This window comes from Monopterus albus, unplaced genomic scaffold (assembly GCF_001952655.1).
Source record: "Monopterus albus unplaced genomic scaffold, M_albus_1.0 scaffold73.1, whole genome shotgun sequence".
NCBI classification, from domain to species: Eukaryota; Metazoa; Chordata; class Actinopteri; order Synbranchiformes; family Synbranchidae; genus Monopterus; species Monopterus albus.
In genome coordinates this window covers 662,703-677,643 of record NW_018127953.1, presented here as the reverse complement: position 1 = coordinate 677,643, position 14,941 = coordinate 662,703, and the positions used below count along the sequence as shown (strand labels likewise).

The 14,941-nt window shown below is 38.2% G+C and overlaps 1 protein-coding gene across 1 annotated transcript in view; it reads right to left on the bottom strand.

The window, feature by feature from the left end:
- Positions 1-14,941, bottom strand: part of LOC109963402 (neural-cadherin) — a 439,917-nt gene that overhangs the window by 214,985 nt on the left and 209,991 nt on the right. The window contains exons 9-13 of the mRNA XM_020605911.1: positions 7,739-7,907; positions 6,836-7,006; positions 6,491-6,663; positions 5,166-5,333; positions 1,335-1,584 (exon numbers count right to left, since the gene is read on the bottom strand). Coding sequence (XP_020461567.1) covers positions 1,335-1,584; positions 5,166-5,333; positions 6,491-6,663; positions 6,836-7,006; positions 7,739-7,907 — 931 coding nt within the window. The remainder of the gene's footprint in view (positions 1-1,334; positions 1,585-5,165; positions 5,334-6,490; positions 6,664-6,835; positions 7,007-7,738; positions 7,908-14,941) is intronic.

Below are 14,941 nucleotides of genomic sequence, written 5' to 3'. Positions count from 1 at the left end.
ATGATGTCTGTCGGTGTGTGTGTGTGTGTGTGTGTGTGTGTTGGTGTGTGTGTGTGTGTGCATATTGCAAAGGGATTAAATGCAGGGGAGTCTGGGGCATGGTGGGTAGGCAGAGATCTTTAGAAGAGCAAGATCAGGGGCCAGCAAACATCTCCATATGATGGTGACTTAACTCTAGTTACCAGGGGCTGAGCATTAACTGAAACAGTGCCACCAAACTAAAGTAATCATATCTAAGAACACCATAAAATAATAATAGACATTGCAAAGAAGGGCAAAGAGGTGAAAATGTTATTCTTTGCTGAAGAAGAATGAAGAATTCAGTGGAGCAACTAGACTCAGAGTCCCTTGTCTGTACAGAAGGGGTGGGGCAGTGAGATTAAGCATATACAGCATGTTGCATTTTTGGGCTCATCACACTCACAACAGCTGGTGAGCTCTGCACATAATTTGGATTTGTGTAGCTTTGGAATCCAAGCTTTAAATGACTCCAATGAAAAATTAGAAGGCAACCAGACTTGGAGAGCACCACAGTATAACTGAGCCTTCTATTCTTCCCAAATGCTCATTATTCTCTTTCTCTCTCCATGGCCTCAATTGTGGAGCATCTGCTGTGTTGTACAAGAAGTTTAGGAGCTAATACAGTGACACTGTCCATGTCGAACAATGAGGATAAGAATAAACAATAATAAGCACATAGACAATAACATTTATACCACAGTGAATTAAACACGTTTGGTAATAATGCTGGCAACAGATAATATGTGTAGCAGTAAAGTGATCTGTGTTTGAAGTCTTGTAATATATGAGCTGCTAGACCTTAAGTGCATCCTAAGGCAGGTTCAGTGTCTGTTTTTGAATAAACATGGGGCTTGATGCTGCTCTAGACTGTGTGCAAGTTTGTGCTTTTTGTTATTTATGCATTATACAGACCATTAAGCCCATCTTGCAAATTAATCAAGTAAAATCCATTCTCTTCTTCCATTACCCTTTAGCTCAGCCATTGGAACATGAATCATCAAACACCCAATTTGTCCCTTAGCTTCTAAACAGTCATTCTGCTGGTCAGTGTGCTGCAGTGAGTTTCATTACACAAAGCTCCATTATCTTTCGTTTGACATAATAGGACACAATGGGACATTTTTGTAATTTTTTCAATTAACTGTAATTTTGGTTTGTCATAACAATGTATTTAATTAAAACCAAAGCTACACCACAGGAAGACAATGGTGTTACAAGGCCCATAAAGTACGATACAAAAATGTAAGACAATTTTTTTTTTCAATGGTTACCTTTGAAGATCCATACACAAAGGACAATAAAGAAAAGCCCACCTGTGACATTGACATAAACCGTGGTGAAGGCCGCCAGTGGTACAGCAGCGACATTCTGAGCTCGAACCCGCAGCATGAAGTTTCTGGTGGTCTCATAGTCCAGGGGCTCTGCTACCAGGATGGAGGCCGAACCGTCCTCTCTGTTGGGGGTTAAGTAGAAGCGAACTGGCATGTTGGTTTCTGGGACCATGCCATCCTCCAAGTTGTAAGTCACCCTGGGATCCCCAAGAGGGGAGGTAGCTTTGATGGTCTGTTTGAAACGGAGACGAGGGTATGGGATAATGGTGAAGATAACGGTTCAGTATAATAGAATATCTCACTTTTTGTAGCCCATATCACCATTAAATTTTAATGCTAATACTGACAATACGGCTCTCAGTGAAAACCAATACCTGAACAAACATTTAGACCTAAAATATAGGTTTGCCCTGTGGCCATGTATACAGGTTTACACATGGAATATTTATTAGACTCCACATGTACTGTGGTTGTAATTTTCTCACTTTTGGAATATATTTACAGTAGTTACCCATATTTACTCTGTGGTGCAAGTGAGTGCAATACAAAGCAGAGCAAAATATAAAAAACTGACAGTAATTTGCATTTTAGAAATTTTGTTTCCAATTATCATTTTTGAGAGCTGGAAAAATTCTGGATGGCAGCATTAATAGTCAGGACAAGAACGAAAACGAGGACAGCTGCTATTGAGTTCAATGGAAATTAACATTATAAAGAGTGAAAGATGGTCTGCCAAATCTGAAAACGTGTTTTATAGCTCATAATAATAAACACTAAAATGTTAGGGCAGTGGGTCTCAAACTGTTGGACTAGACAACAACCTGCTAAATCCTGTGGGAACAAAAGGAAACACTCTGATGTCCATTATGCATTCTCCCTAAACTAATTAAGGAGAGGCTACTCAAAGCAGATGCCACATACAGCCCAATTAAGATCAAAAGTGACATCTCGGATGTGATGCGGCTTGCTATGGGTGACCTAGCTGTATCCTTTCAACCTATAGTGCATAGCATTTACAATAATGAGACACCCTATAAGGCATACAGAACTGGCAAACATGTCTGACTGCTGTAAGTGCTGATTTAGGCCATAAAATCTTCACATTTCCATAGTAGAGCTATTACAACCTACTGAGACTCATTTCATCTTTGCAGCAACAGTCAAATCAACAGTGAACTGCCATCTCAATTAATACACTTTACTGCAGGGACCATGTTCTCTCTTCCTCTCCTTCACTTTATCAGCCTCACTCACAAAAACAGCTAAACACAGACACAGACACACACATTTTCATGTAAAGTACTCTCTTCTGTCTTTTCATTTCCATCTTTTGGCTTAAAGTATTCATCAGCAACTTTAATGGACTTAATTGCTTTCAAGAGATCCTTATAAAATACTGTTGATTAGCTGAAAATGTGGTAGTAACATGAAATGCAATGCCTGTGTATAATCACATGCAGTTGATTGGATACATAAGAACTGCACAAATAATGGAATGTTATCAAGGAAATTAAGAGTGTTTTCGAACATTAGTCTTTTTCTATAGCTGTGGCTTTTAAACCTGTAGCTCCTCTGCGATTCACTGAGAGCAGGGATAACATGCAACAAACATCTCTGGTCAGAACTAAGTTGTGCATTTTGCAGTACCATAATATGTGTTTTACCAGGACATGAGTTGAATTAGGGATGCACCAATATCAGTATCAGGTATAGGCTTTGATACTTCCCTCTAGTACTTGCAGTGTTTTTTGTAAATACCATTTAACGGCAACATTGTCAACTTAATACTAGTTAGGCTGTTAGACGGTGGAGAAGAAATTTCAGCAGTTCCAAGGAAGTTAAGTGGTGATGGCAAAAGTAAAGCCGACTGCAAGCTCTGGCTCTGCTCGGCTGTGTATGTGTGCCTGTGCGCCTCTCCCTACCCATCTCACACAGACATAAGGCTGCATTTTACTGAGATCAATGCTCTATATCTGCAACCAAATCCAGCAGCAATGGAGAGGGTAATTAATCAAACACCTGTTGAACAAGAAGAACACGACAACAAACTTGCAGAAATGTGACATCTTCACACTCCCCGTGGTGAAACTGCCCGGTCCTGTCCACCCACTAAACCCGCACGGTGCTCATTCTACTAACCGTGTGCAGAAAAAAAAACAAATGCTAATTTGATGTAGTTAACGGTTGAATATGTGTGTGTGAAAATGAGTTGAATTGTTGGAGGCTGACACCAAGCAGCTTCTCTGCAGCAGAGAGAACAGGATGACGCCACAGACACTAATTAAACATTTAAATTTCCAACTGTGATGTCATGTGCTCTTAAACTTGGATGTTCTGGGCGGGGTTGTGAAATCATTTCAGCTTAACAGAAGGTCACACGCCTACAAACGGTTATAAAACTACTGTATTACAGTATGTTGAGTAGTAGGCCACAGAAATGCAGTCAGTTACACATTATATCCAACAGGAATGTAGCGGTGCTGTGTTTGTTATCACGCACAGTTTTAAGGCAATGTGCACAACCTCTTGGTATATTTTATTGAATCACAATCAGAAAGCAAAACTGTCTGTAAAGCTACTGCATGTTTATGGTAATTGTATTATTTATAGTAGATACTTTACATTATTCTTATTAAATACTTATACTGGTACTCAGTCTGACTGAAAAAAGTGTTATTGCTACATCTCTATTTTGAATAAATGCAAAAAAGGTTTTCTTCAGTTTGCAATATTCTGTTAAGAAGAAGACAGTTGATTTTTGGCAAACTTATCTGTTGCCAGTTTTTCCTATTTAATATTCATGTCACTGCAGGGAGAAAAATACCTCCTCCATTATAATGTGTATGTGGTATGTTGCAATTGTCCTGCACCATTGTCAAATTTGCTACATTTTGAGCAGAGCTGCACTTGACCTTTCTGGATGCAGCCAGTGGTTGAATACCAATTCTTGTGCTTTAATTCAGGATAGAGGACAAATTTATAGGGACTCTTTCTAAATGTAACAATGCAGTATCAAAGCATCATCACATGGTGCTTAAGGTGAAAAGTGAATCTGGGTCTGACAGGGCCGAACAGAGCACAAGGGTTTAATGCACTTTAGATGTTTGGAATATTGATTTAAGATCTTTTTTTTGAGTGATTACTGCACTTTGTGTCAAGTTAATTAGTAAATACACATTGCAGTACAGTCTATATCCTTGTGAATGTGCACATGTGCATAACCATACACAGCATACTGTATGAGTATGGATGCCTGCTGTTTGCCAAGCACCTCTGATTACTGCACATTTATATATTTTATTGAATTTAAAAGTTATTGCAGCACTATAACTGTATTTCTGGTCTATTTTCTCTGTCTTTGTTTTTATTTTATTTTTTCATCAAATTTTATTCTATTAAAATACATTTTGTTTTTATAGTTTTAAATATTACTCAAGTGCATTTCTTTGCCTGGTGTTAAGCACTTTGTACTGCCGCTTTTTTTAACCTTGATTTATTCAAAGAATGTCCATAGACAGCCAAGCTCTCTTTAGCAATTGGGGTTCAGTTTGTCACTTTCTCTGCCCAGACTGAACCTGGTAGTCTGGGGTCTAATAATCAACTTTTTGGTCACAAGCCTGTCCCTCTCATCCATCTAGGCCACCAGTATTCCTTTGGTTTAAAGTACCATAGTACAGACAGTAAATAACCATGCCTTGACTGTACTTTTACAAATGTAAAGATATGTTTTGTGTTAGAAATTCGCCCACAAAGTATATGCTTGTGCATCTGCTTTCTATGCGTGTAAGGTACCACACCCCCACCCGAATGTACCACAATGGGTGTGTCTCGGACAGTGTTTTCTGGTATGACCACACTGTAGCTGTCTTTCTCCCACTGTGGAGGCTGGTTCTTCACATTGGTGATGGTGACGGCCAGCTCCACTGAACTGTTCCTGTTGCCCCCGTCTGTAGCCACGATTTCCCTGGTGATGTAGGTCCTCTGTAACAGAAAGTCCATACAAAGTAGAGAAAAGAAGAGGAGAAAACATCATTTGATGGTGTGTACTTAAGCTGCCAATTAGAGACATGCTGATAAAACCTGTGAATCTAGATCACACAGGTTCCATCAAGGAATACATTTTAAAAACTTATGTGCAGGGTAAAATTGACTACAGGCTACAGTTCGGTAAAAACAATCATGCAGTAATTTAAGATAATTGTATTGACTGAGGGGCATAACCTGCAGTGTACAGAGTTCTGACAGCCATGGCAGTCAGGGGAGAACGTCTCTCAAATAAGTACAAACAAGGATTTAACCAAGAGTGTATACATTTAATGTGGGTTAAATGGCAAGTGCAAAAGAACAAAAACAAACAATGATGACACATATTCACTTTAAAAAAAAAAAAAATTGTTCATGTAGTTTTATAATTCATTCTCTGCTCCTAGCAATTAAAAGAACTGAGACTGTCACACTGGCAAAGCTTGAAATAAATGTGTAGGCAGTGATTGCAGGTGTATAATAGTTTATATGGTTGTCCTCATTAGTGGAAAAGTTTTGTATGTTCAAACACTTCACTAGAACATATACAAATGTTCTAGTGAAGCATTCTCTCAGGCAAAGTACTGGCAAGGTGCCAGATGTTAGAGTAAGATGCAAGGTGCTCAGGATGCACTGGAATATGGTGAGTTGTTTTGGGGCTTTTATCATCATGGCACTCATCTGAAATACAGATTCGTTTTGTGCACACTACATAGCAATTTCCAGTATTGCATGTTTTTTGTTTTGCTCATAGTGAAGCAAGGGGTTAGAGACAGAGAAGTGAGGAAAATATCAGCAATGTTATTTCTCCTGATGCAAAGGAATGGGCTCCAGTGACGACATTATCTTTGGATATTCAAGTTGCCTGTCTGCTACTGGCCACTGGACTTCTGCCCCCTCACTGTCATCAAAAAAGTACTTGAATGCTAGTTGATATGTGAGGTTTATTGCTAGTTTCTCAAGAGTTCTTGAGAGGAACTGTGAAATTTGATAATTTCTTTTGAGTGTTTTTCTACCATGTTCATAGCACACCGTATAACATAAGCTTTTTTAAATACAGTAGCAAACTGGAACTGTGGTTTGGTATCATCTGTTTATATACATTATGCATTTACCTGAGAGATAGGCTGGTTGACAAACACCCAGCCTGTCAGGGGGTTGACCCTGAGGTACTCCGGCTGTTCACTGGACATGGAGTACGTGATGGCTGCATTGGTGCCAAAGTCATCATCATGAGCTGCCACTCGCAAGAAACTAGTTCCAATCATGGTATCCTCACGAAGGAAGTCTGTGGGAGATGAAGAAGTGCACATAATCCCTCAGTGGTTCTGTGACATTTTATTTTGTCGTCTTTTATGCTGTATTCATCAGCACAGTGGCAAACAAGCTTAATGCAATGCACTGATACTGTATCTCAGTCACTCGTAGTTAATGTTTAATTTATACTGATGTCAACTTACACTCATAACGGAGATTCTCAAACTTGGGACTGTTGTCATTCTGGTCCAGGATGAAGATGTTGAGCTGACAAATGCCAATCAGTGGGTCAGCTGCCTGGTCAGTGGCAGTCACTGTCACTGCATACTCCCGCTGGCGTTCACGGTCAAATTTCCTGGCTGTCACAATTACTCCTAGAGACACAGAGATAATAAAGCTGATCAGACAGTTATGTCATGCCAAACAATACCTGGATTCAGGTCTCTGGAGCTTTTGCAACTTTTACACTGAAATTACTTCCTCTGTTTGCCTTGAAACTAAACTTCAAAGGCAACAGCGCAGATGAGGAGCAGAATAAGGAAGAAAATGAGAGTTTTTCATAAAATAACTATCATCTAATGCAATTACCCAATTATTTACTTTTACTTTAGAAATAATTTAGTGATGACATTTATAAAAATTGGTGCAACTGAAGTGAAAGGGTGTGTTGTTTAGCTTTTTTTTGCATTATATGTAAACCTTTGATATTACCATGCAAATTTGTTTCATGTCAACTTGCAAAGACATCTATTGCAGTTCTATGGGCTTATTGATTGTTTTTCCTAATAGATTTAGCTTTTTTATTTATGTAAGTTTGAAATATGTTTCAAACCATCCTTTATTTTATCTGCATAATAACAATTTGTGTAAATTTAATTCTGTCAGGTATTAAAAAAAGAATCTTCAATATTTTATCTATAAAATGTAAACTTGCAAACTTGTAGACATGCCTTGTTGCACTGCGTCAAGACATGCTGATAGCAATAAAGTCTGCTTAAGAATGCCTCCTGGGATAAAAGAATGTGTGGTCTTCTCAATGTGTATGTTTCTACAAGGGAAAGTCTGTGTGTGTGTGTGTGTGTGTGTGTGTGTGTGTGTCTCAGTACCAGTGTCTGGGTGTATACTGAATGCCGGCACAGTGGAGTCTTTGTGCATGAAGCCGTAAGTGACCCTGCCATTGGAGCCCTCGTCAGCATCCACAGCATGAGCCTGTAGAACGAACGTCCCCGCTGGCTGGTTCTCCAGGACCGCCGTGCTCTCTCGGTACTGCTGACACTGAGAAGCGTGAGAGAGCAGGCAGAGGGGACAGGTGGGAGGAAGAAACCTAGATCGATACTCCATTCTATCAAAGCAGTAAGCAAAAGTGTGTGGGAGGTGGAATGTTATTTATTCTGAAAAGACAATCTAAAGATTATTTACTTGTGGGACAAAAAGTGTAATATGTACACAAAATAATGAGCAAAAAGAAAATGAAAGAGAGAAGCGTGAGTCCTGTACTTCTTTCATCCATTTCTTTTCTCTGTTTGCATATCCTGTTTAGGGTAAATGATAGTAATGTGTTCAGGGGTCTTGGAATCTATTGCAGCATACAGTGTGCAAAGGTGCTCAATAGCTGCTTGGTGATGTGCTCACTGTGCCTTGTGCACTTTGGTAACTATGAAATCTATTGATCTTTTGGCACCTGGTGTATTTAGTGCTGTCCAAAACATGTCTTGTTTTGACTGAAAATGGGGCCACCACCTCACAGAGAGCCTTCAGCAGTAAACTAGAAAATACCTGCAGTTGTATTCAAAATAGGAAGTACTGAGCAAGATAAGGGATTTCTGTCAGCCTAGTAAAACCTTTTATTTAGAATGAAGTCCACTCAGCAAATGGAAACATTTTAAAGAGCAGATTTACTTTACACATGCTGTTTTGATGGCAAGATATAAACCGCCATATAAACACCATAAACCGCCCATATAACTATCCATCCATCCATCCATCCATTATGTATACCAATTACTCCTGAATAGGGTCACATGGGGGCTGGAGCCTATTCAAGCTGACATTGGGCGAGAGGTGGGGTACACCCTGGACAGGTAGCTAGTCTATCACAGGGCTGACATGTAGACAAACAACCACGCACACTCACTCCTAGGGGCAATTTAGAGTCGCCAATAAACCTAGGCTGATTGTCTTTGGACTGTGGGAGGAAACCGAAGTACCTGGAGAAAACCCATACAAGCGCAGGGAGAACATACAAACTCCCCATATAACTAAAGCAAAACATATATAAAAGGTATTCCACAGTATTTCAAATGTTTTTTTTTTACACTATTGTCAAGCTACTATCATCAGTAGCATCTACCTCTAATTTTAAAATCTTTTTATATCGATAGTCCAGACTGAAAAATCATGAATAAACAAGATCTAAATACTGGAATTAACTTGTGCTAGTAAATACTGTGTATCCATCCATCCATTTTCCATACCGCTTAGTCCCAAACAGGGTCATGGGTGTATTTTGAGAAAAATAAAAATTACATTGTAAGGTTAATGTAATTTTAATCTCAATTTAACAAAGGTTTTGCAAAGGGATCAAATACTTATTTCATTCATGAAAATGCAAATTAATGTATAACTTTTTTTGTAATGCATTTTTCTGGATTTTTTTTGTTATTGTTGTGTCTCTCACTGTTCAAATAAACCTACCATTGAAATTGTAGACTGATAATTTCTTTGTTAGTGGGCAAACTTACAAAATCAGCTGGGGTTCAAATAATTTTTTCCCTGACTGTACTTGCATGCTCATCATGGCTACTTTGCATATGCTGCCTTCCTTGGCAGAACTTATTGTTGGAATACCTTGAAGAGAAAATTTCATTTTCCGTAATTGCAGCCACTTGCGTCTGTTCTCTCTTAGTCCTGCCCACATAAAGATGTGGGGAGAAAATGCAAGGAAAAAATGTGAGGAGAGATGAATCGAGGACACAAATTTATACAGACAGACACTTCCTTTTGTCCAATCCTTCATCTGAAGCATCCAAATCAGTACATAAAAGACTTGCGTGAAGGATGCTCTCTTGTATCCTCCCTCGCAGCTCCTCCAGCAGCCTCCTTGCCCCTTGATCCAAAAATGGTCTTGTCCTTCAAGATGGTGAACCGGAAGGACTTCCAGATTGAGTGAGGATTGAAGAGCAATAAAGTAAAGTAAATGGGATAAACCCATAGCCTAGCTACTATACTGTCTATAATGTTGTCACTGTCTGCTGTGATCTCAACATTAGAAAAAATGTAACATCCTTTAATTTTGTCATAGATTCTGTTTATGTTGTGTAAAAATGAAGTTGAAAGGAAGATTTTCTGTTTTGTGCCAGGGATAATTATGCCCTAATCTGCCTCCTGGAGGAAATACTTATTAATCCTCCAGATAAACAAGCAAGCACATGAACAATGATGCTGTGTCATAGCTGATAAGACATAAAGGCCTCCTTCCCAAATTTGGTGACACGCACAGTACAGCCTTACTATTAAATCTAAAGATTCAAGAACAGTGGTCCCTTGATTAGAATTCACCAAAATGCCACAACAGGAAGAATAAAAATGTTTTTTTTTCCCTACCAGTAATAACCTTGTCAGCACCATAATTCCATGGCATTTTCCATTTCTGTATCTCTCTCTCTCTCTCTCTCTCTCTCTCTCACACACACACACACACACACACACAGGTGAGCAGAGAGCCTCAAGTCAGTGTTTACAATGATTTTCATAGCTGGGAGCTGCATTTGATAACGCTGCTGATGTAACTTAACCATGGCGCCTGTATGATTCCCCTTACAGTGTCAGCTTCTCCAGGTCCCAAAGATGGCTGCTGCTCTGCCGACTGAATGTCAAAACAGCTTTTCCTGTCCGTAAAAATGGGAGAAAAAGCATTCAGACTGAGCTGTCGGATGTTCAAGAGCTTGTCTCTGCTAAAAAAGTACTCCGAGATGGGTTGCAGAAAACCGACAAAAAAGACAAAATTGGCAAAAGCAGATTTGGGCATACAACTGAGGCTGCCATGTGTAGTGCCATTTTGAAATATCAGAGCACCACAACTGCACTGCACTGCCTAATCAGTCTAAACACTCTAAGCTACACCTCTCCTCTCACCTTATTGCAAGTGCATTCTTTCACGGCAGGAAAATACCAAAGACAGCAATGCACAAAAAAATAAAAAAATAGACATGCGCCTGAAGTAAAGTGCATAATAACTGTATTTGAAGCTTCCCAGAAACTGCACTGGCAGGAAAAGAGAGCCCTTGGGGTCATCTCAGAAATTCATTCAACACTTTAAATTCTTGGTCTTTCCCCTAATCAACACATCCATACTAGATCTGATTAACCTCTCTCTATTAACAGGTTATGTTCCACAGGCTTTTAAGGTTGCAGTAATTAAACCTCTACTCAAAAAGCCTACTCTTGACCCAGGTGTCCTAACTAATTATAGACCAATATCCAATCTCCCATTTATTTCCAAAATTCTTGAAAAAGCTGTTGCAAAGCAGTTATGTGACCACCTGCACAAGAATGATTTGTTTGAGGATTTTCAGTCAGGATTTAGAGTCCATCATAGTACAGAAACCACATTGGTGAAAGTCACCAATGATCTTCTCCTAGCCTCGGACAAAGGACTTGTCTCCGTACTTGTCCTCTTAAATCTCAGTGCTGCTTTTGACACCACTGATCACAGCATCTGAAAGATTTGTCAATCACTGAACTTGTCATACACATAAAGAGCTTTATCATCCTCATTGGAACACTGCCTGGGTTTCCGTCACTCTCTCCACTTTCTGGCCCCATTCTTTTCTCTCTGGTCTCTCATCTTTTTCTTTTACTCTTTTTCCATCATTTCCTTTTTTCCTGGCTCACTAGAACATTGATGCTGATGTGCCACAAACACAAAAGTGAAGAAATACCTTTGTAGTGCTGGTGGATGCTTTCTTATGATATCTAATTAATGACTGAGGAACATTTAATCTTCTCATATTCAGTCACTTCCTGACTCTTCTCATTCTTCCTATCTCTCTTGAGTTTTCCAGTCTTCTGCCATGCAACAATGTTTCTCCACCTTTTCAACTATTCAATTGGTAGCCAGCAGACATTTTTTAAAACCTTTTGATGGTGTGAGCTCTCTGCATTGTTTACAGTCCACTAGCACCATGCATTTTTACAAAGATCTTGTGCATGTGCAGGTGACTCTATCTTACTTCAAACACTTTAAAAACATACAAATATATGGGTCGGTGTTTCATAATGAAAAGATTTTACCCAGTGCAGCAGTGTGTTTCACTGAATTTGGTCATTTCTGAACAAGAAAGAAGGAATATGGCACAGATGAATAATCTAATCCAGGTTGGAGACTGACAGACATAGGATGATATGACGTTTTCTTAATATAATTTGATGCACAATATGGTGTGTATGATTCGATTCAATCACAATACAATTAAAAACTGACAACAATGTATGACTAGCTGAGGAATACTTGTACTTTTTTCCTGTTTTTCCCCTTTTCTAGCACTAATTTGAATATGTAAAAAAAAAAAAAATCTTATTTATGAAAAATATAAAGTTCCCAGTGTATGGAACCCACACAATATATATCATTGCATTTTGTGATGTTTTTGTATTGCAATATATCTTGAATTTTGATATACTGTCCCATCCCTAACAGAGATTAACTGTGAGCAGAGGCAATTCATTTTTGTTTTGGCTCTGCACTGAAAAAAAACGATTTGTTGGATTTACTTGATTGTAATGTGTACATCGGTCCCACACATGATAATGTGTAAAACCAACATAATTTTCTTTATGTTAACAGAGGAACTATGAATGAATTGCGTTGCATATACTAGCATAATTTGTGTAAATCCAAAGACCTAGTGTTTCCTTTTTTTCAGTGTGTATGGGGATTGTCAAACAATACTATTAATATAAAAAATGTCCGGCCTTCTCCTTTAAGGTAACATGAGGCTGTGGTGATAAAACCTTAACAGTAGTGACTATACTTTTGTTTGGATGAGAAATTGTATTTACTGTAAATTAGCTGCATCTGATTAGTTGCATCAGTACACTTCTCAGGGTCTTCATGTTACAAAAAACCATTTGAAGTATGGAACATGAAAAGAGACCCCTTGTTAGATTGAAAACATGTTTGCTGAAACAATATCCGATCTGGCCTGGGAACAAATTGTTATTTTTGTCTAATCTGGGTACTTTTTCCTACTACAAATATAAAAGTGTATGTGGCTAAATCCTGTATAAGAGCATTGGAGAATTGAAGCTTAATAAATATACTGTAATTATCTTTTGTGGTCTGTATAGGTAGTCAGATATTTACAAATCTACCTCTCTGTGTATCTTTGCTTGCTCCTTTTTTGATTCACTAATCCAACACTGAGTTCTAGACAGGCTACAATACAGTATCAGAATGAGCAAAACAAAACAAAACAAACAAACAAAAAAAACAAGATAAAAGGGCCTTTGTGCCTCAGTGTCCTGCTACTGGCTGCCAGTGACAGAGGAGGCACTAACTGACCTTGGATGTCTTTTCTAACTAAGAAACCATCAGTGGCCCCTATTTACTTTGCTGTCCCTGGACTACCTCTTTCTTTTCTTTTTTTTTTTGGTTTGTAGATAATACAACATTTGTTCAGTGTTTTCTCTTGAATATAGTCACAAGAAAAAGTAATGGCACTGTTTGCAGTTTTAAGGTTTTCAGCATAAAGTGGTCATGAAACATGATCTGATCTTCATCAAAGTGACAAACATCAACAAACACAATATTTCTAGGCTGACAAAACACAAACAGTCATGATCTTCCATGTCTTTATTGAACACCCTTCCCCTTTAAACATACAAAGTGATGGTGGAAAAAGTAATGACAGCAGTGTTTTAATAACTGCTTGAATCATCTTTGGTAGCAATAACCTCAAGCAAGCTCTTCCTGTAGCTGTGGATTAGATCTGCACAACTTTCAGGATGAAATCTGGACCATTCTTCCTCACAAAACTACTTCAGCTCAGTCATATTCTTAGCACATCCAGTGTGAATAGTTCTCTTGAGGGCATTCCACCACATCTCTATTGGGTTGAGGTCTGGGCTCTGACTGGGCCACTCCATAAGGTGGATTTTGTGTCTCTGAGGCCATTCTGTAATATATTTACCACAATGTTTTGAGTAATTTGCTGCTGCATCACTCAGTTTGTTATGAGCTTCAACTTGTGGAGAGCCACCCTGACATTATCCTGTAGATTTGATTTGATTTGATTTATTCTTTCAAGCATGTAAAGACAGTTGATATGACAACACACATAATTTTACACATAATCCAATATCAATGTGCTTATACCTAGTACATGCTTGAATGGAGTAGTAAGAAGTCAGACTTATCCAGTCCTACCCCATGACATCATCTTACCATCATTGGTTTGCAAGCAGTATTTCTACATAGATAATTTTGTTCTACACCACACAAGAATATACTAAACAATTATAAGTGTTAACATTCTTACATAATTACAATCTTAAATAATTATCTTCTACACCACACAAGTAATATACTAAAGAATTATTACATAGTGTTAACATTCATACACCACACCCACAATGTTCCATCTAATTAATCATTAAGCCTGTTCTTGCATATATCTTGATTGACACATACCTTTATATTTATGTTTAAACTCATCAATTCTATTACTATTTTTTATGTCCACACAAATTATTCCATAGTTTTACCCCACTTATAGAAATACAAAATCTTTTTTTGGTTGTACGTATAGCATGAATTTTTAAATTTAACTGACCCCTTAAATTGTATCCCCCTTCCCTTTCATTAAATAGTTTTTGAATTCCACCAGGTAATAAATTGTTCCTGGCTTTATACAAAAACACAGCAGTCTTATATCCCACTAAATCAAAAAATTTAAACAATTTAGACTGTATGAAAGCTACATTGGTGTGATCCCTATATCCCATCTTATGCACAATTCTTATCGCTCTTTTTTGTAATATATACAATGGTTGAAGTGAGCTTTTGTATGTATTTCCCAATGGTAAAATCAATGAAGAATACAAAATGCGTAGTGCTTTCCTGTCCAAAATATATTTCACCCGTGCCAATATCGATATATCTTTTGCTATTTTATTCTGAACATATCTGATATGCGATTTCCAGGAGAATTTGTCATCAACTGTGACACCTAGAGATTTAATTTCATATACTCGTCCTATATTAGCTCCCCCAATTTTCAATTGAAGTTCATTATCTAGTCTACGATTCC